The 21,639-nt window shown below is 53.4% G+C and overlaps 5 protein-coding genes across 5 annotated transcripts; 3 read left to right on the top strand and 2 right to left on the bottom strand.

The window, feature by feature from the left end:
- Nucleotides 1-3: 3 nt before the first annotated feature.
- On the bottom strand, nt 4-1,278 carry NCS54_01122500 (TRNA wybutosine-synthesizing protein 4; the record flags this gene model as incomplete). The annotated part of the gene is made up of 5 exons (XM_053156506.1): nt 953-1,278; nt 737-897; nt 259-688; nt 146-211; nt 4-97 (listed from the first exon to the last, which is right to left on the bottom strand). The coding sequence occupies exons 1-5, from the start codon at nt 1,270-1,272 to the stop codon at nt 4-6; spliced, it is 1,071 nt and encodes a 356-aa protein (XP_053012481.1). The 5' UTR covers nt 1,273-1,278.
- Nucleotides 1,279-4,822: 3,544 nt separating this feature from the next.
- NCS54_01122600 (Sterol regulatory element-binding protein cleavage-activating protein) lies at nt 4,823-8,340 on the top strand (the record flags this gene model as incomplete). Its single annotated transcript, XM_053156507.1, has 3 exons — nt 4,823-4,854; nt 4,950-7,366; nt 7,406-8,340. 3 exons carry the CDS (start codon nt 4,823-4,825, stop codon nt 8,338-8,340), a joined length of 3,384 nt encoding a protein of 1,127 aa, XP_053012482.1.
- Nucleotides 8,341-12,576: 4,236 nt separating this feature from the next.
- NCS54_01122700 (Hypothetical protein) lies at nt 12,577-13,503 on the top strand (the record flags this gene model as incomplete). Its single annotated transcript, XM_053156508.1, has 1 exon — nt 12,577-13,503. One exon carries the CDS (start codon nt 12,577-12,579, stop codon nt 13,501-13,503), a length of 927 nt encoding a protein of 308 aa, XP_053012483.1.
- A 1,280-nt stretch (nt 13,504-14,783) lies between these two features.
- NCS54_01122800 (Hypothetical protein) lies at nt 14,784-16,415 on the bottom strand (the record flags this gene model as incomplete). Its single annotated transcript, XM_053156509.1, has 1 exon — nt 14,784-16,415. One exon carries the CDS (start codon nt 16,413-16,415, stop codon nt 14,784-14,786), a length of 1,632 nt encoding a protein of 543 aa, XP_053012484.1.
- A 1,503-nt stretch (nt 16,416-17,918) lies between these two features.
- On the top strand, nt 17,919-18,601 carry NCS54_01122900 (Hypothetical protein; the record flags this gene model as incomplete). The annotated part of the gene is made up of 2 exons (XM_053156510.1): nt 17,919-18,139; nt 18,196-18,601. 2 exons carry the CDS (start codon nt 17,919-17,921, stop codon nt 18,599-18,601), a joined length of 627 nt encoding a protein of 208 aa, XP_053012485.1.
- Nucleotides 18,602-21,639: the final 3,038 nt, after the last annotated feature.

Below are 21,639 nucleotides of genomic sequence, written 5' to 3' on the forward strand. Positions count from 1 at the left end.
TTGTTATTCTGCGCTTGCTTGTGCACGATTTCCCAGGCTAATGTCACGAACGAATGTCGATGTAGGATACAGGGGACCGGTAAAGTCCAAATCGTACCTGGACAGTATTAGTTCCTACGATCACGAAGAGTTGAGTGGGTATTACCAGTAGTTGACAGCAAGGACAAAGCCTTCATCCTCTTCGGCGCACGACTGCGATACCTTGTGATACCTTGGATGCATGAGTATCTCGAGATCAACTTGGATCGATCAACTTACCACATGGCTGGCAGGTACAGCATGTCTCCCGGGTTCAAAGTAACTCTCAGGGGCTTAGCAAGGTGGGAGAATCGCGTGGCATTCTGCTCCGGCTTCTCAGGATCCCAGATCGCAAAAGGCACAGCCTCATCGTCCGAGTCCATCACAAGCTGCAAGCCGTCGTCCCCTCGCTTATAGGTAGCAGGCCTCAGGGGCTGCTCGTTGACACAGGGATGGCACAGCGAGGGGAGCAGGACAAAGTGCTTTCTCCCCAGGACCTGGACGTAGATGTTTTCATAGTTGTCCTTGTGCATTGCCGTGACCGACTTGGAGTTGCCGATCCACAGGTTGACGGCGTCGGGGCTCTTGTCCAGTGCTATCCTTGCGAAAGGGATGTCCTTCTGAACGTCTGAGAAGAGGGTGACGTACTCATCGCGGAGATTGTCATTCTCTAGGACCTGTTCAGTATGAGCCAGCTTACGAAATACGGATTACTTGCGAGTTTGTGCGTATCGAATCTCTGCATCACTAGGAAATTCGGGGTCCGTCTCTTGACGAACAACATATTCGAGGAGCTCCTCAAAAGGCTCATCTTCGTAGTGGGGTTTGGCAAAGACAGGTGAATCCTCGCCAGGAGGAACGGTTGGCATATCCGCATTGCTATGTGATCATTAGCATACATCATTTTACTAGGACATGTCCACATCACACGAACCCGTAAGGTGTCACAGCAACGTTGACAGATTGACCCTTGAGGGCAGAGAGCAGATATGCCGAATTCCATTCCCGACAGGCCTTCCACGAGGATGCCCCATTCCTAATCACAAACGGCGTGTTGCGGGCAACATATCGCATAAACTCGAGTGGGCTAGGCTCTTCATGAAGCTCATCGATAACGTTGCTGTTAAGCTCGTTAAAGGTCGAGATGAGGTTCTCGATGGCGGCATCTGCAGCCCCGCCCGAGTTATCCTTTGGCTTCGCACCGGTCGTGAGATTCTGACCAGCTAGATGCTGGTTAAAAAAGAGGCCGTTCATGGTTGTCGGTCCAGTTTCAAAGTGAGGCCAAAGCTGAGTGAGTGAGCTTATGGCGGAGTGAGAAGTTGAACGCAACCCTCCGCTACCAATGAGAAAAGCGGCGAAAATGCAAGTCGGCCCGTTGCGGATGAAGGGCCCTATGAGTTCAACAATAGGATCAAACGCCCTCGGCAATAATTATTTTCGACAATTGGAGTATGATTGGGCTATAAAAGCTGGAGAAGAATTATTACTCTCTCTTCGCCGATTGGTGTGTTTTACGTGCTTTTGCTTTGCACATATTGGGGCGTAGGGTAGGTAACCAGAGCAGTACAAACTCAGACTTTCCATGAGCAAAAACATCACATTTCTTCTCCCTCAGGATGAAAAGGCGGGTCGAAGAGCAAGTCTATAATGAACACTAGTTAAAAATCCACAGTTTGAGACCTGGACACCCTTTCTTGGTCGGACGTCTATGCTTGAAACTTGGACCAAGGAACGGAGCCAAGTGCCGAGATATCGATCCTGACTGAAGACACTCAATTAAGCATAACTTCAAGAATTGAGGTGACCATCACATGTCCATTCGATCCTTTACTCCCCATTGAAATACTTCCATGTCTCGACGAGTTTCTAGAACGTTAAAGCCTCCCCATTCCAGGTTGCCCGCGTTTTAAGGCTGGTGATCGACCTTAGTATCGGAACCTCCCGCGCAACTCAATTACAACCTGCGCCTAGAATACCTACGATACAAAAAACTTGGCTATTTCACGGGCGCCCATACCATAACAGCTGAAATAAATGGCTAGAGGAAGATAGAGAAGATTTTCGACTTCTTAGAATAAGGATTTCTATGGCTTCAGAATACTACTGGATACCATAAAACGCACAGATGCTGATGGAGATTAACAAATGATAACCTCAGCGGCATGCCAAGTTGGTGTGTCTATATCTGCTCCCATCAATACGCGGATGGGCACGGACACACAGGCGCGAGTAGGGTCAGGTTCGAAATGGCTTTGATGGATGACAGGAGAATGTTGTGCATGAAAGGTAACATCCCATTCCATCTCATCGACGTCAAAGCCCTGCCAGCTCGCTTCCTCCTACGCCCCCATCTCGAATGCAACGCCATCATTGCAGCAAGCCTTGCGGCCATAAGCTCCCATGGGGATAATGCCACAGGGTCCGCAAAAGCCTGAGCGACCACCAACTCCTTGCGTGGGAATGCCATTGCGAATGAGACCCGCGACACTTGACCCAAATTAAGGGTCACACTCCCACGCTTCAAGTCGAGACCCGAACCGATGGCAAGAATGTGGGGGTCCGAACCGTGTCGGCAAATGTCGCGGAGTAACTCGCATCCTTGAGCCACAGAGTGGTTAGACTTGAAAAGGTCTTAGAATCGCCTCAGCTCAGTCTGAGTTGAATGATGTATTACCATTGGGATCACTGAACTGAGCTGAGATGAGAGAGAGAGAGAAAGGAGAGGGCGGAGGCGATCAAGGTTATTAGGGTTTCCAGCCAAAGTCCACGTCCAAGGAAGGGCCCATCCCTTTTCGGGATAGACAGTTTACCTGGTGGCTTAAAGAGTACATGAGGGTTGAGGAGAGTTGAATTGCATTGGGTAGTGTGCTCAAGAACTAGGATGGAGCGGGTAACACTGAATGAGGGGAAGCTGAGAAAGAATAAGCCCTAGCATTATTGCCAGGCCAAGTTCATTAAAGACTCTGACTCCTCCTCGGCATTCCAACAGATTGCCAACTGTGTACCGAGATCACAAAAAGAAAAAGAAAAAGGCGGCTTGACTTCATAGGAATCGTTCAGGACGGGAAGCAGGGACATGGGTGCCAGGGGGGTTACCGGAATAGTGCGATGCGGTAGCATTAAGGCTGGCAAAGTGCATTCCCCTGCCTCAAAGGGTATCCTTGGCCTTCACCACTTGCTTGATGTACGATTGATTATCATCCAACGACCAATAGCCAGCGTCGCATATTCCCTTACCAAGCTCGTCGTCCTGTGGGCGAGCGGGTTTCATTTCAGAGCATTTACCCCATCCAAGCTTGTGCAACCGCCAAGTATCACAAAAAGGGCATTGTGAATCCAAACTGGGACACGGCGGGAAAGCAATTCACGCTACGTGCCAGGTACGTTACGAGTACCTCAGACCGCCGCCTCCGTGTCGTTGGGTTAAAGGTATACCGTCCGTAGCTATTGTGGGCCATTGCATGGATGGCCCAGGACCCGGGTCCAGGTAAGGTACATGTTTTTTCTTCCATGTTGCATTCTGGAGGCGGCGATGGGCGTTAAACAGCTGATCTTTTCGCGGGCCCTTCCCCGTCGTCGAAAGCCCTTTTTCGTCATTTCTATCGGGTATTTGTTTTAGTGGTGTTTTCACCCCATGTTTTCCCCTCGGGGGCTCCCCCTCTCTCCCACATGCCATTCCCTCTCTTCCAAGGCAGGTACCTTGCTTGGCTCACCTCGGTCGATCACTGGTTCCTCTTAGAACGCGTCGACTGAGGACATTTGCACACGGGCCGCGCGCCCAGAGGCTGCGGATGCCAATGGGAACGGCAAGAGCAGCCCTTAGCGGCTTGTTGATCTCCCTTTCTCTTTCCCTTCTGGGTTTCAGTTTCTTTTCATCTGCTAGCCCCCATCCCCAACTCAACGTACTCACCGTACCCCAATCGGTTTTCCCCTTCTTGTTCCTTCTCTTTTGAGTGCCTCCCATCCTCCAGGTTCCCGCCAACCTGCCATCCCGTCCCACGGGCATTCCCTAATCCAATCCCATCCCCCCACCTGCCCAAACCCAAAACCCAAAAAGACGGGAAGGCACCAGAGGTTAAGCAGGGTCGAGTAACAAGGAACAGCCTCGTGCCTCGCCGCCATCGCCGCCATCGCCGCTATCCATCTTAGCTCAGGTTTTCCCACTTCCCGTAGCGTTCAGCTGCCAATTTTCCATCCTCCATCACCATCTCGTCACCCTGAGATCTGGACGATCCTCCACGCTCAAAGGCCTCTGTCTCTCTTCACCGCGTCGCCATTGCCGGGAACTCACCAAAGCTGACGGCAACACCCTTCCCGCGATCTTCATCATCTCAAACGACACCTTACCTATCACCACGGGCCATCTATTGTCCATGCCAGCCACCTTCTCCCAAAGCCACACCCTGTCCTTGTCCTCCCAGTGTCGCTGCCGGTCCAGCGCCAGCGCCATCGAGTCTCGTGACCTGATCTGCGCCGAAACTGGCCTGACCTGACGACACGGACGCTTGCGGCGATCGCTAACACGAGCCTCATCGCGCCCTGGTCATCGTCTGCGGTCCTTGGCCTCACTCTCGTCCTGTCGAGCATCGCCTGGTTTCCCAGGCGGCGCAGCCCGCGTTTGCACATCGCACCACCGCATCATTTCCTCGTTATTAGACATTCAGTCCATGTCACGCCAACCGCCTCTTGACGCATCACGAAGCTTAAACTACTGCTTCATTCCCACCTTTGCTGATCATTCCACCTTGGACTCACGAATTCGCACATGGGACAGTAGACGGTATCAATCTTACCTCCCGTCCTCATGATTTGGTACTTGTTGTACCCACTCCGAGGGTCAGTCATGTTTGCTCCGAACTCCCACGAGCTCTTCCGTCTCCTCCGTCTCCGTTCCCCGCTCCGTTCCGTCCTCAGCTCACATCCCGCCATAGAACAACGGAAGCGCCGGTGCTTGCGCCTACTCATCCTCTCCGTCGTGGGCTCTCTCGGTACGGGTCCTACGCCGCCAACCATGTTGTCACCACACTCCTCGTCTCGGTGGTTGTTGCCACCATGCTCATCTACCCTATCCCATACCTCTTCACCAGTGACTACGTCAACGGCGCTTCCAACCTACCTCACCATGCCTGGACTGTTGCCCAACCTTTACCCTATGGCGCCAGCATCAATCCCGATGTCATGATGCGGTCTATCTGGGTTCACGGGACTTATATGCAGGCTCTGGACAAGGAACTTCTTGCTTCCGCCCTGGAGTTACAGGATGAACTACTGGGCAAGACTGAAAACTTCAGGCCCGGCCAAGCTCATCAAGTCCCCCGCAAAACTCCTCAGCCAGGCATAGATCTTTCTACAAGTCAGCGCGATGCGTTCCACGCCATTAACGGGTTGACCAATCAGTCTTGGTTCTTCCATTCTCCCCTTCAGTATTGGGACTGCACTCAGGAGCGCATCTTGGCGGATCCTGATATTTTGGCAACTGTGAACGACAGGAAAACCCAGTCGACCTCGGTCAATGTCACACTCAGGCATTCCATCGTCTTCAGCGGCAAAAGATTCGAAGAACGTCGTCTCCTCGCCGCAGACGCCCTGGTCATCACCCTCGTTTATCTTCGAGATTCGCCTGTAGGGAAGCAATGGGAGAGAAAAGCTGCCTTGCTTCCGGGCAAGGTCTCTGAGAAATGGGACATCTACCCTCCCAGCGGTCGTTCCATGGCAAGTCAGCTCTACGAGTTCCAGTTCCGTCCCATATCTCGCCAGGATTCAGTCATTCTCGCCGTAGCTTACGGCTTGACTACCATTTACTTCCTCATGAGCCTGTCTAAACTTCGGGCCTTCAAGTCCAAGTTTGGCCTTACCGTCACGGTCATGGCTCAGATTGCATTTTCTGTCATGTCAAGCTTTACCGTCTGCGCCATCTTCAGGCTTGACTTGTCCCGCATCCCCCGAGCCGCTTACCCGCTGGTTGTGCTTGCCATGAGCCTCGAGAACATCTTCAGGCTGATAAATGCTGTCATACTAACTCCTGCCGAGGACTCGACGAGTAGCCGCATCGGCCACGCCTTTGGTGAGACTGCGTATACAGCTATTGCCAGCTCCATGCAAAATGTCTTTCTTTTGCTGATGATATCCCGTTGGGTATCGGCTGGCGTTTCGGCATTCTGCATATTTGCTGCCGTTGCCATTATTTTCGACTTCTTCTATCTCTCAACCTTCTTCCTCTCGGTCTTGAGTGTTGATGTGCAGCGGACGGAACTCAGTGAGGCGCTTGCAAAAGCCTCGATGCGACACAACCGTGGCGCATCCGAATTCAGACCTCGCACCACATGGGAGCTTATGCTCCAGGGCAAGGTAACAATGTCAACTCGCATTGCTGGCACGGTCATTATGCTTGGTTTTGTCATCATTGCACAATGGCACTTTTTCGAGGACGATACCTTGTTGCATTTCCTCGTTCACCTCTATCGACGCCAAAATGTCCCGGAGAGCCCAGAGTCATCTCGGACCTCACTGGATGCTATTCACCAAGCACGAAGCCCAAAGTCGTGGTTACGGTTGCAGGATCACGAAACAGCTCAAGAAATCATCAGCATCATCAAGCCCCAGGCGCACAGTTATGTTGCCCGAGTTTACGAACCAGTCGTCTTTGTCATGAAAGGCTCAGACCGCATGCCGAACTACAAGGAGCCTACATTGCTCCCAGCTGTGTATGACTTTGTCAATCATCAGCTCACACGGTTTATGGTTATTGTCATTGTAGTTGTTGCGGCCGTTCGGTTACTTACAAGTTTTCTCCTGTGGGAAGATGAGGCAGATGACGATGATCGCCACTCTGACACAGACCCGACGTTGGGTGTAAAGTCTTTTACTGGAGGCCATGTACTTGACATCGCGATGCTGGCGGCTGCTCCTGACGGCCATGTGGTATCAGTTGGACTGGATCGCCTGATCCGTGTATGGAATGTTCGCCCCGGAGGGCTACACTACGTGGTTGTTGACGGGGAGCAATCAGATGATGCTCCTTTCCCGGTCCTCGCCATGGCCATTGACGACCACTCCAAGTGGCTCGCGATTTTATCCACTTACAAGGCAGCGCTATGGAATCTGAAGGAGAAAACCTGGGGACCTTGGCTATCCGTCGACCTATATGGCCAAAAGCCCGAGGCCTTCTTCTTTGGTTCCCCCGATCCGCATACCGACATCCCCAGACTAGTCCTTGTGCGGAGAAATGGCACATTGACCGAGTTTGTGCCCGATGCTGGTGAAGGGGCAGATTTTGGAGTTTGCCGGAGCCCCTTAACCTGTGTCCGACCCCTTATTGAAAAGCGTAGGTTCTGGCTTTCCCTTGGGAGTACGTAATCAGAGCACTGACACGACATCGTTTCAATAGGGAGCAAACAGACAGCGCCATTAGTCGCAATCATTACGGCATCTCGGCGAGGGTGTGTTCACGCGGCAACTCGGGAGACGTTATCATGGAACTCCCGTAGTGTTCAGCTAGAAGGCTTGGAGCAGGACGAGGTGCACCAGGTAGTCCCACTCGCGTCATTGGGTCTCTTCTTGATTGCCGGTGTCAACCGTGTTCATCTCATCAACCTTGACGACTACAGTCTCGTCCACACATTTTCCACCGAACGCATGAACCAGCGGTCTCTGCAAAGCGCATTTTTCAATCGACAGTCTTCGCAGACAGGGGTCAAGGGTTTGTCATGGTTCATTTTATGTTACACCGAGGCAGATTCGGGAGATTGCGTGGTACAGACATATACGCCCCCGGGTGAAAACGACATGATTTGTTTCCACAGCTCTGCTACGCCGACAACGAGGGGCTGGTGCTCGTGGGAATCAGTTAAGGAGAGCCGGAGACATATCAAAAACCCAGGCTCTTGGAGTGTTCTATCAGACGGTAGTGTGGTAGGGATACGGCAAAAGTCAGCTCGAATTCTCGATATCGAAAGCAACGGGCGACGCAAGGCAGAAGGACTTCGGCATCGATCTCCTCGCAAGGAGGCGGCGCGAGACCTCTTCGGACGGTGGGAAGTATGGACAGCACCACAAAGCGGTCAGCTAAGGACGGACGAAACACGACCACTCTTCCAGAACGATGAGAAGGCAGGGCATCTTATTGTGTCAGACCTGGGACCAATGGTCAGAGTGGGACAGCGATCTGTTGCATTCAGCTTTGGAAATGTGGTAAAGTTGGTTACAGTGGGCGGCCACGAACGGTTCGAGAGCAGCATAGAGGACAAGGCTCTTGAGCACCTGAATGTTGGAAGCAGGCGTCGAAAACCAGGCGCGATGGTACGGCCTAGAGCTTGGACATGATGGAGCAGACGGGACAGCGTTTCAGTCATAGGACATTTGGCGTTTGGCTTTTAGGCAACTTGACATTGGACATTGGATGCATAACGGTCTGGTTGGAATAGAAGGAAGGCGTACATGTGGTCAATCGGTTGTATAGCTCGTTCGGATGATTCCCCAACTTGGGTGGAGTACAGTTCAGGGGAGCTATGAGGACAGGCGTCGTACATAGGTTCAGCCGGCGTCACATGCCATAGACGGTGGGAAACGAAGCTCATAGACGTGAGCTAAACGAATGCATTGACTTGTTTTGGCCTTTGACGTTGGACATTGAGATTTGAGAGGATAGCGCTGGAGAATTCAACTTGGGTGGAACCCACAGGCTGAACCGGATCCATATGGATGCTGATGGTTCTGCAAGTAAGACTCCAGAGTCCTTTTCCAGGCCCACTGTAAGCCAGGGCAGAGCCATGGATGTCTAAGACAGCTGCAGAGGCGGAGGAGGAGCAAACGTTTGAAGGGAACCTTTGTTTCACATGGTCTCTGTATCACAGTGGCAGACTTTGGCGCTTTGGGCCTGGTGCGGCAATGCCGTCTCTTGACGTGCAGGAGACGGGTCCCTGCGGACACTGTATCTGTTACAGTAATGATGGTCTGCCTGTCGGTTGGTCATGATTGAGGACGAGAGACGATTTGATGGATGGAGCACAGGGAATGCCAGGGAAGAGTCAGGAGAACCAAACCTGTTGGTTCACCGCTACTCTGACGCGTAGGTAGGTAGGTAGGTAGGTTAGGCTCGGGCACGGAGCTGAGCGAGGCGACGATACGAGCAACTGGCTAGAGGCTATTGAGAAAACAAGAGGTTGGTGGTGGCCGCTTTGGGCTGCTTCGCGTGTAAGTGTGTCCTGGCTGGGTCAGGTCTGGGTGCATGCCTCCAGAATGGGCGATGCTGGGGGGGGTTCGGGATTTGACGATGGCAGGCGATTGGGCTTGATGGCGATCGAGACCTGAAAGCTACGTGGTCAGTGAGCGTGGCCGCATGAAAAGAGGCCACCCGCGAAATCGGGCGGATGGCGATTGAGTCGATGAGGATGAACGATGCAAGATCTTGGGCGAGGTAATTGAGGTGGTTGGGGAGTGCAGGGTAGATGGTGATTGGAGGAGGACGGTGCACTAGACGTAAAAGGATGGATGGAGGGCACTGAGCTGGATGAAATATTGGATGATGTGTGTTTGGAATATTGAGCGCTGATGGGATGGCATGCGAGCTCTTCTTGGTATCGGAAGACACTGAGTTGTAAGTCAAGTCAGGCTCCATGCCATGTCACCGATCCAATGTCAAGACATGATGCACGTTGGTACCTAGCCTTGCCATAGGCGGAGGATTAACTACGTGGAGCACAGAGACGCCTAAGGAACAGACAGGGGTGGCTTCATGTCATGATGGCATGGCGAACCTGATAGGGTGAGGCTAGGATCTACAGCCAACATGATAGTTGCGTAAACGTGCGTAATACCAACGGCCATTTAGGTTTCCGAGTCTCGAGGTGGTTGACACAAGATTGCAGACAGTGAGACGCTGATGTCAAGCCAAGGCGATGAATGGATGAGCCAAAAAGGTCTCGGGAGAACCCCCCCGTGTTTCTCCCTCGCTTCGCCTGCGTGTCACATCGTGCGTGTCCCTCCGTACCTACGTTAGCTTGGAATCATCCATCCCTTGACTCTGCTTCCTTTTTTTTTCTGGGTCCTCATGCGCACGTACGATCTGCTGGCTGACATTTTGATGCCCGTCATGTTTTTTTCGGGCAGGGTACAGCTGACAGGGATGTGTTCAGAGAGAGAGGATTTGCACCGAGGGACGGAGCGGAATCGAAGCCGCAAGGAGGAAGAACAGAAGGGGAGGGAAGTACGAAGCGGAGTATTCGTATTAAACATGGCGAACGAGACGTGTAAGTGAGCGGATGTCGCGTATAACAAGAAGAGAAGACTCGAGTCGAGTCGGCAAAAATCCAGAAGAGGAAACTGGGCGAGATTAGATGAACCGTGATATTTCAATCACATGGGAAAAACGAAAGGTGACATTGCAATCATTCCCTTTGGCCGGCAAAAGAAACAAGGCTCCATGGTTCCTTCCCCGTTGCTCATCATGTCCACGATCATGAACGAAGAAAAAAAAAAGAGGGAAGGAACACGCCTGCCGTGCAAGACCTCATTTCCACCCGATCTTGCCGAGCGACATAATTTATTTTGCTCTTTTCTTTTTTAACTCTTGTTAAGCAAAGTTCAACCTCGTCCCCGCCGCCAAAGACAGCCTCATCGCACTTTTTATTTTTTTACTCTTGGCCATCTTCGTGTTGTGGTTCTGTCTTTTTTTCACAAGCTCCTCCTATTTTGTCCGCCCACCGTGCAGCAAAGTTCAGGTCCCAGGGAGCCGGGTTCCCCGTACGGTACCGCGTCGTGCCGCGTCGCCCCGTGCGTTCAGTGCGCGTGTTATTTTTGTCTGCTCTGTGGTCTCATCTCCAACCTCGAATATTACTTTTCTCTGCTCATATCTTATATCTGCGAGATATTGAACTGTTCGTTCTCCTCGTACGGTTCGCATCTTTGAGATTCGTCCCATCAGCACCAGCATCGACTGCAGCGGTTAGAGCTGCCCGGACAGCGCACCCTTGCGGCTCATCGATTTGGCGCGGCTTTTGTTTACTCACTCACCAATCGTTTTGCCTCTTGCATCTGCCTCAACTGCTGTACAGCCAGCACCTAGAAAGCATTGACATCTGCTGAACGCGTGACACCTCTCGAGCACTTCACCCGAAGCTTTGAACTCGTCAACCGCATCATTCAGTCGTCTTTCGATTGGACCAAGCGTCAGTCATCCGTTCTTGTCCCTCGTCACCGTACCGTTCTCAAAGCTCCCCGCCTGAGGCTTCGACGACTGCTACCCGCATTTCGTTGTAGTCCCTGGTTCTATCGCCAACATCCTCGAGGACTCGATCCGACTAGACAAGCCCCTGGCCACCTGCACCGGCGCCCAGTGGTGCATTGGCGATAGTGGTACCTCTTTCGGGCTCGGGGTCCCTTGTCTAGCCTGACAGGCCATCTCGCAGACCCAGTCTTGGGACAAAGACCCCCAGTCGGCAGCCCGCTGACCGTCTTGCTAGGCCTGTCGCCCGCGCTGCTCACCGCCTACCCTGCCCATTCGCTGGACCTGAGGGCGCCTCGGCTTCTTGCTTTGGACCTGACTGCACCCACGTCTCACGCTCCCTCTGCCTGCTGGGCGACTCTCACTCACACTCGCTCGTTCGCGCTCACACCTCAACCCAGCGCGCGACTGGCTGGTCGTTATATCAACATCCCCCAACGAGCCTGCTGTCCTGTCGTTCCTCCGCCATGCTATCCGGTGTCGCCGCCTTCGCGTTTGCTCTTTGCTGCTAGTCTCTCGTTTTCTGCCGAGTCCTCCATTGTAGTCCTGTGGTTGCTGGCTCCCAGTTTCACGCGTTCGTTTGCCCGCCTGCGTCTCATTCGTCGTCAGTGTACCGTACCGTACGTTCAGTTCAGTTGAAGCTGGGCCCTGGGTCGTTCATGCGCATGCGCCCTCGTGTGTACCGTTCGCCTCTGATCTCGAAATAGGTCAATTGGTCCCAGGAGCACTCGGTAATCGATTCTGCGCCGTTCAAGCGTCATCAGTCACTCGTTCTTGCCCTGACGCTCTCGTTCTGGATCTTCAAATCTCATCTCTTCGCTCCCCTCGGAGCCAACCATCACCACTTCGTCTCGGACCCAATCAAAGCCTGCCAGCTGTCGCGCGCGCGCCCTCAACTTGGCTGGCCGACCCGTAGAGTCGCCCCTCTGCGGACCAAGTAGCCTTTCGCCTCCTGTCTCTAGGCTGCTCTGGCTGCCTCTCATCGGGCTGCATTGCGCGAGCTCCTGCGCCGTGCCGCAACGACCTGCACTTCGCTTCGTTCCCGCCGTGCGTCTCTCTGCAGCTGTGGATCTCAGTACCGGTTAGTCCAGCCAACCTCTTCATTCTTGCCTCCATTTCTCCTGTTTCCCTGCTTCCTCCTGATCTGCTCCTGTCCATGACGCCTGTCACTCGTGCTTTGATTCATATGCGAGGCTATTCCCTTCCCACCCTCGTCGCCCCTCTGTTCCCCTGGTCGACATATCGAGACTGAACCAATCCCCTAGTCTCAGCCGTGGATCCTCTGAGTCTAGTTTGACCTGCTTCGACTATCCCCTTGAAACTCTGTGCTGGGCTGCATGGCGTCCTCCGAGGTTGACCAAAAGTTTCTCGGCAAGCTGGCCAAGGCTGTCGAGAATGACAACCCCCTCCTGGCCTCGATGCTCTTCAAGATTCTGGGCTTGTCTCTGAATCTTGCTGAGCAGCTTGTCGCAGCCAAGAAGCAGCGCCGTCCCGACTATGAGCCATCCCCCAATGCCGTGCGTCGCATCTTGCGCATCATCTGGCTCTCCCGTGAGGGCAGGACAATGCTCGAGCAGTACGTCATCCCCATGGTTGGAAACTATGGTGAACTCAAGGTTCTCGCCTACAAGCTTCGTGCTTCTTTCTCTCACATCTATGCCCTGTTTGGCAACCAACCTGTAGTGTCAAACTTGGGCAGGTATACACCAGACGTCACAGCTGTTCTGACGCCACGGTTGGACAAGGGAAAAGGACGAGCCATTGACTTGGAGGCTGACTCGAGACCTTCTTCGGTACAACCAACTCACCCTCTGGAGGGAGGCCCTGTTATGCCGCCTCCAGGATTCGAGGACCGAAACATGCCTCTCTCTCCCAGCTTTCTCATCCCAGCCAAGGACTATCTCCCAGAGGCAAAACAGCACTTCCTCGAAGCCATCCAGCTTGCCGACTCTCTTCTTTGGGGATCGCACTCCCTCCGACTCTCAGTCAAGACTGAGTACGCCGCCTTCTTGTACGAATGTGTCCACGACGCCGAGGCAAGCCGGAAGCTCGCCAAGGACACCATCGCGGAAGTTTATGAAGCTACCGAAGGAATGGACGACGACATGTTTGGCGACGCTTGCGAATTGGTTACGGTCCTTGGCAAGATGATGAAGCGTGGTCTCGGGTCCAGTGGCAACCTGCGTGGCAGCAGAGCCTCGGCATCGAACCAGAGCCCTGCACCTGGAATTACCACAGTCCCTGGGATGGAGAACCCTATATGAAGAGTCAGCCCGTGAGATTTGTTGGAAATTTGTAATGCTTTGATCGCAGGCGCATAATCGCGAGCACTCTTGGGAGGTTGTGGGAGCCGGGGAGAAGCTTCAGGTCGGGTCTGGATACTTGCTCGCGGCATGGGCAACTTGATGCGAGCAGGGACAGACTGACACGACACTGCTTGGACCCAGGCATTGGTTGCACCACACCAGAGTTGGAACGACGACGGATCATTTTGAGTCACGACGGGCGCGCCAAGAAGTCAAGACCTGGGGTTGAATCAGTTTCAGCGGGCCGTTCCGCACGGCACGGCACCACACACACACACGCACACACGACACGGCAACGTGTGGGGATTCTCAGACATGATCAACAGGAGGGCCTAGATTGAATCAGCTCACGGCACATACGGGCCCATCGATTGACCGATGGGCGAACCTAGACAGGACACGCGCTCGGAGCCTCTCACGGCACGGTTGAGAGGGAGGAACGACAGCATAGGTACGGCTTCGGATGTTGTTTCACGCAGTCAGTCGGTCTCACCTTGCCATCTACTCGTGAGCCGTGGAGTGGACACATCCATGCTGGCGCAACGCGAGGACTAATTTCCCCTTCGCGTTTGATGTGCATTTTTTTCTTCACTTCTACTCTGTTATTTGATACCCAAATATTTCCGGACTCTGATATGCATGTGCGTTTACCTTTCTACGTATTCATTTATCTATTGATGATCTGTTTTCATGTTGTAGGGTCTCGGCTGTTGGCAGTAGGAAAATAGAACAGAAGGTATTACGGAGGGAGGAGGTTCTGTTTGCATTGGCTGACTGATTTGTGTATTGATCGACCGGGCTTGTCTGATAGATGTAAGAGTACCTAGCACGTTTATTGACAATACCCAGGACGTTTGCATCGACACGTGGTTTATCTGAATCCGATTTAAAAGGGGTCGAATGAGTCTTGTTTGGTCTGTCTATATCTAATCGGATGCCTATCGAATAGGGATCTATGAATATCCATCGAAACGCCATCCAACGAAGATGCAACAAACGATCAGATCCAATCCGACCCGGGAACAACTCTAGAGGTTAAATATCGACTTGGTCCAACTCTGCTTAGCCAACCTCGACTCATCATCGCACTCGATCTTTGACTTGACCGTGTCTCTCTATGAGACTCGCAACAACAACAACAACACCACCACTGGTTATTCCCTCGATCGTTATGATCCTTTTTGGATCGTGAGCAACGTTCACGCAACAAGATACTCGTGGGTTCACTCTGGTCCTGCTCAAGACTCGGAATCCGAAGAGTCATCAGAGTCGTCAGAGTCTTCTTCAGAATACTCCTCGGATTCTTCACCGGACTCCTCACCGGACTCCCCAGAGTCCTCTTCCTCCTCGGGCTCATTAGAATCGTCGGACTCATCCTCACCAGGAACATCTTGAATCCATTCCTTGACCTTCTCGCGGTCTTCCTTCTCACGCTCAGCGGCCCTCTTGGCACGCCTGGCCTCCTTCTCAGCACGTTCGGCCTCAGCGCGCTCGCATTTGGCACGGATCAACTCCAGGGGGATCAGGCGACCTGTGACGTTGAAGAAGTTGGCCTGCATTTCCAACCAGCGGTTCTTCTTATATTTGCTGTCAATAGATCCGAGAAGCTCGCAGTCCTTCTTACAGAAGGTCTCGTCAGGTTCGGGGTGAATCTCTGGCGGATAGAGCAACTTGTACACATGGTCCTGAAAATAGCGCATCTCGGCGCGCTTGTCGGAATCACCGATGATGACCTGGGAATCGGAGCTGCTTGAGTCAACATCGGACGATTCGGAGGAAGCATCTTCACCGGAGGAGGAGTGGTCATCTCGCTGGGCGGCTTTGACCTTTGCCTTGGCCTTTGCCTTCTTGTTCTCGGCGGCAATCTTTTCGTTGCGGATTCCGGTGTGCCACTTGTTGTGGATGGGACTCTTTCCCTTGCTCTTGGTGATGACTTCTTCGTACTCTTCTTCTTCGTCGTCATCATCATCATCAGAGTCGTCATAGTCAACATCGGAGTCTTCCTCAGACTCTTCGTCTTCTTCATCGTCAGGCTCTTCAACTTCGACTTCCTCGTCTTCTTCTTCTTCTTCTTCTTCTTCTTCTTCGTCTTCTTCTTCGTCCGACTCTTGGTCGGTGTCACTCTCGGATTCATCATCGGCATCGCCGCTGGTGTCATCATCTGAATCCGTGGTATCGTCGGGAGAAGAAACCTCAGGATCTTCCTTTGTTGGAAGGCCCTTAATGAGGGTCCAGCGATCAGCCACCTCGGTCTTTGTTTTTCCCAGGGCGGCCGCGATCTCGGCCCAGGGGAGTGGTGAGTCGCCCTCCTTCATCCCGCGAAGGAGACAGTCCTGGGAGATTGTCCAGTTTGGGTCCTCATTGGCCGAGCTTGCCTCTGCCTCTGAAGTTGAGGCCTTGTCAGCCTGTGCTTCAGACTCATCCTCGGTAGAGTTTGCATCGGAGGATTTGTTGCTGTTGGTATTCTTGGCATCGGAAGGCGCCTTGCTGCTGCCTTCGCTGGTTTGCGCCTCAGACTCGCTGGTCTCGGCTTGGGTAGAGCTATCGTCTCTGAAACAGACTGTACGGCGTGTAGCCTTCACACATTTGCCTCGGGGACACTTCTTGTCACATTCCTTGACACAAGTGCTTCCGTTTTGAGAAGAGGGGCCGATAGGAGTACCGTCAAGCTCATAAGGTGCCTGAACAAGTGGTGGGCTAACGACTGGCGTTCCATGCGGTTCGCAAGGAGGCTGGGCAACTGAAGCCCCCTGACCCTCGGATGGTCCTGGTGCAGCGGGATCGTAGCCTCTGACAGCTTCGGCGATGGCTACATGGAAGCTTCGCGGCGTCAAGGGCGCCGGAAGTTTACCACGACGCATACGACGCATGATGAAAGAACAAGCCGTGTAAGTATGCTGTTGGTTGCGCGTCTTGGGTTGGGGGGAGGGACGATGGTGAGTGACGAAGTATGTCTCGTATTGAGATGAAGGAAGAGGTATCTCTAGAGCGACCCTTGTGGTGATGGATGAAGGATGCTTCGCAGAAGAGAAGAAGAGTCTTCGGGATGGGGTTCAAGGGTAGATTGAAAGCATCAACATTTGATGCCCGGTCGTGGTATCAGAGAAGACGAGAGCGCGATGCGATAGCTCAGAAGTGAAGAGAGATGCTTTCGGGGGAGAAGAGGAAGAAGAAGGGTATTCGAGATGGTATGAAGGTGGAGGGGATGAAGGATCGAGGCCTGCCGCCCAGTCGCGGGATCGAAGAAGAAGAATACTCGCTGCGATGCCTCGAGAAGTGAATGAAGAGGCTTCGGGCGCAAGAGGGGAGAGAAGAGGAGGAAAGGGTTCGTGGGTAAACGGGCAGATAGGCCCGGAAGCCTGAAGGGTCGTGGCTCCAAAGTGGCTCAAGAGATGAAGAATATCGCGATGATCCAAGTGATGAAGGAGATACTCGTGATCAAGAAGCAAGGGCAAGAAACGACCCCCAAGATCTCGAGATGATGGAAAAGGTTGCGTGTTGTATGTGGGAGGAAGAAGAAGAGAAGAGGTTGGAGAGAGCCCGGCTTTTTGAGGTATCTCAGGGCTGCAGAGAACAGCTGCCGAGCAGTGTTAGGGCCGCCGGTGCTGTCTCTCTGGCATCAGACGAAGAGTGCGGTGTTTGGCAGTGGCAGTGGCAGAGCTGTAGGGTGCTAGTAAACATGGCGGGCAGAGTTGGTGCACACGCATACACAACTGAGAGTTGTGCTCAACACCAAAGGATTATTTAACAGAACAGCGAACAATTAAGGATTTATCTAGAGATAATGAATACTGCTTAACTACTGTTCAGATCATCTACGAGTTGGTGATGCGATCTCGTGGTGCTTCTTATTGTTGCTCCAGTTGACCAAGTGACACTCTACTCCCCCGCCGCATCGACACCTTGGACTACCAAGAAGCAACAGTGATTCACTGCCCAGCAGAACACAAGCTAGTACCATCAACGCCAATAGTTATTGTTCACAATGCCACTCTCCTTCTCAGGGAGTCAAAGAGAGTCTTGGGCACGATCCAGAGAACAATGGTTTCAACATAACAACGGCATTCAAGCCCCAAAACAACACCACAAGTCACAGAACTTGGACTCAAAGAATAGTAATCTCCTCAAGGTAATAACCACGTCCAGATCAAGTATATTGTTCTCGCCATAGACCTTAGTCTGATCACGACCCAATGGGGCTGTCGCCATTTTCGCTGACTCATCCCGCAACTCGCTCAACATCAGGATATCGCTTGACTCGCACTACCTCTTATCTGCCTCCATCTTTCGAAACACCACTCATTCTATCAAACACGCGTTTAGGTTCCGAGGATCCAAGTTGAGACTCTATAAGGAGTTCAAGTACCGACACAATGGCCGACTCCTTACCTCCCCTCCCCGCCGAGTACGCCCGGGGCCTCGAGCTCATCGACGCTGCCCACGCCGAGGACCCGAGGACAGCTCCAGGGCCCGATGGAACCACTCTTCCCTACGAACTTGACTATGCTCGAAAGATGACCAAGTGGCTCGCTCTCCGATCCCCATCCGCTAGCCCTGTGCTCCAGCTCGCCTGTCGAGCTCAGCACTTTAGGAGGTTTGTGCCTTTTCCCAACTCGCCATGGCTTCATGAGACTCACCAAATCCCCATAGATGGGAGATCCCTCGAAGCAGCTATCCCATGACCCGTCCGGGTTATCTCACTTGGCGCGCAAAGCTCAAGGCCCAGGCCGCCGTTCAAGTTGCCGAGTTGCTGGCCTCACCAGAAATCCAACCCCCAATCCCCGAGGAGGATCGAGCCCGTGTGGCCGCCCTGATCCGGAAGGAGAATCTCAAGTCAGACGAGGAATCTCAGGCCCTCGAGGATGTGGCCTGCCTGGTCTTCCTTGATGACCAGTTTGATGACTTTGAGAGCAAGTCGGACCTCGACGAAGACAAGATGGTTAGCATTCTTCGCAAGACCTGGGGCAAGATGGGCGAAAAGGGGCATCAACTAGCTCTCGAGATGAACCATAGTGATCGAGCCAAGGAGCTGATAGGAAAGGCACTCGCCGGATGAATGAGTATTGCCCATAAAGCTTCTGACTGTTGGCTCAACACAACACAGCTTGCTGAGTGACCGTGACTCATGCATACCATGCGCATCTGCTTATCAGCTCTATTATTCACAAATATGACATAGTCCAGTCCGCCTACCAATGCATCTACCCTTCCTTGGTGAGTCTCCCAAGTTAGGGAAGAGTAGAGGCAAGAGGCAAGAGTCAACTAGACGACAGGGGAGTTCACCTCGCACCATCGAATGTCCAAGATTCCAACTTGCCTGTCCCCTTGCATAGCATCACGTAGCCATGATGGAGCCCGGCGTCGATGAACCAGGAAACCTGCCTCTGCCCCAGGAATTCTTGATTGGAAGGGAGAAGACGGTGGCCACACTGTGCCGTACGTAGGTAGCATAAGGCCAAGGGCGGCAAGGCGAGCCTCAATGCCTCATCCAAAGTCTTCATCATTGATGGCTTCCTTCTTCTCCATGGATCTGGTCTGATCTGACGCGTCATAATAAAAAGTCCGTAAATTTTCGGCCCCGAAGTTGCTGCCGATCCAACATGGCTGAATGTGCATGTATGTATGTGCATGTCGAAGACGATAACGGCAACAGAGCAGCCACCCCCAAACATCATCTCTTCTCTCGTGTCACACAAAGCCAAAGCCCTGGTCTTGGCATCTTTTGCATCGGAAGCCAGGACGCGGGCGCGTTTGCCAGTTTGAGAGATGGCCACCTGTGGCGTTGGAAACGGCCATCGAAATATACCCATTGGTCATGTCCTGTCCAGTCGAGTCTGCCCCTGGTTCGTTCTATGCCATGTCATGTCATGTCGCCAGCCTTACACGCTTCACCTCTGCCGTGCCCCTTGGAGGCTTGAGCCCACGAGCTAGCGTCCGACAACACCCTGGGGGATCGTCAGTGTAACCGTCGGGTTCGCTGTGACGAGATGAGACTGCTGGCCTGGTCTGGGGTAGCACAAGAGATCCAGCGTGCCCTCGATCCAGCACACCGCAGAACGTCACCGTCATCAGACTGACATTCCCAGGGTCCTGGGAACCACCTTTTGTTTTGACATGGAAACTTCCCGATATCGTATTTGACAACCACATCGCAGCCTGGCTTGGCATGGCATCCGATGGACACGCCCTATACACCCTCAAGGCTGCCTCTGTCCTGTGACGCTTCGTGGCTTGGCTGTCGTGGTTCCTATCCGTCTCGTCTTTCCTCTTTCCTCTCTACTCCTTTGGTTGAGCTTCCGGAACCGTGCTATGTTTATCTGGAGCCCATCCCTCACCGAGTGAGATCGTCGGGTCAATTTGCATTTGGCAGCATCGCCATTAATACCATCTCCTTTCCTTGGCCATCGACTCGACCCGCTTCGCCTCGCCATGCAGTGTAGGAGACGACATGGTGCGTCGAAATGAACAACATTAGTCAAGTTCAAGGTCGTCGCTCGGCATCTTCTCTTTCCGAGTGTACGTTTGAGACAGCCTTGCAAGGGGCCCGACTCCCTTATCCTCCACTCAATCTCCAAAGAAGTCGCATGCTCCCCAGTGAGTCTTTGTCGCATCGTCATGTGGCCCCGTCACTGACCGGTCAGCGAGAACGCTGGTGAGCTTGGTGTTGCTACGGCCCCCCAGCTCGACCAGATTGGATAGCCGATCGAGTTGATCGTGTTCCAGCATCGCAACCATCGTCCCGATCGAGTGTCAAACTCGTCCACCGCCCTGCAAGGGAGCTTGTCAAACTTTCATTCGGCCAAGTTGACAGGTCACATCTGGTTGCCACACCGGATCTGAAAGCACAAGCTCATGATTCGCTAAACCACACCTGCAACTCCTCATGTCCATCCGTCGACACACTGCTCCCCTGCCATGCCACCCTGCAGCTTTCAGCTGGGTCCAGGCCCAGGGTCTGGCTTGGTTTGGTTTGGAGCCTCAAAACTCAACCCCGCAGTCGAACCTCGTGGCCAAGGCTCCTTGGGTTCCGTTCCGTAATCATTATGCGAAACACCCAGACTTGCCTTGCCTACTGGACCATGTCCACGCCGCGCATGCACCAAGGAGCCTCGGTTGGCGGCCCAGACAGCTCGCTGCCGCTCGACCAAACCGCATGGTGGTGGCGCCTGCTGCGCTAACATGGCGGATAGACTGCATCACGCCGCTTCCTGACGCTTTCGACTGCGTCCTGGTCGCAGGGTCGAGCATATTGGAACCCTTTAGCCTCTATCCATTGATTGATATGCCAATCGAGCGAATATGGGTCTCTACTTGGAACCAGAATTGCTTGGCCGTTGGCAGGGAACCGACAGACCCAGAGCAGAGCAGCTTCTCGAGATACATGCCCCAGTCGCCATAGGGTTGTGTCAAACGAGTACCAGTACAGCATCGTTAGTTTGGAAATAACACATCCAACCCTTGCAACCCCTCCCGGGGCCGGCACTGTGGTCGACACCGATCTGTCTGTCTCGGGGGCGTGGGGACATTGCTTGTTGCTTTTTCAACCAAGATCTGGCGGTGCTAGACGCAGCTGAAAAGTGCGTCACCCGTGATCCAACTACCCAGATAGCACGAGGGCATTGGACAGCGGCCCGGGTAGCGTGCTGGCGCGTTCATCTGGCGCCGGCCCCTGTTCGACGGGCACGTCGATGGAGTCCGAAGGGATGGTAACCGTGCCGCCACACCTGCGGAGCTAGTCGTAGATCCCACCTCAAGTCTCTCCCAGCACTTGTTGGGCGCCTTCAATCACACTGGGACCACCCTGAGAACTCCAGGGGGTTGCCGCCAATCAGCAGGGCTGCGCGGCGCCCAGTCCTTAGATACCCTGGTACGTAGGGCTCTCGTCTTGACATGTCCACGGTGGTTCAGCGGCCATTGTCACACACAATATCTGATCGCTGGAGCTCCAAAGAGAGCCGACTGAGAGTACTGTCCAGTAGTGTGGCTGGTGTGATATACGTTTCTACCCAGAATGTCAATATGCCCGAGTCTGGAAGACAAAAGGCTCCCGAGAGCCAAGCATGGATGCCCACTTGCACGATTCGAGTGGACCGG

This window comes from Fusarium falciforme, chromosome 9 (genome assembly GCF_026873545.1).
Source record: "Fusarium falciforme chromosome 9, complete sequence".
In the NCBI taxonomy this organism is placed as follows: domain Eukaryota; kingdom Fungi; phylum Ascomycota; class Sordariomycetes; order Hypocreales; family Nectriaceae; genus Fusarium; species Fusarium falciforme.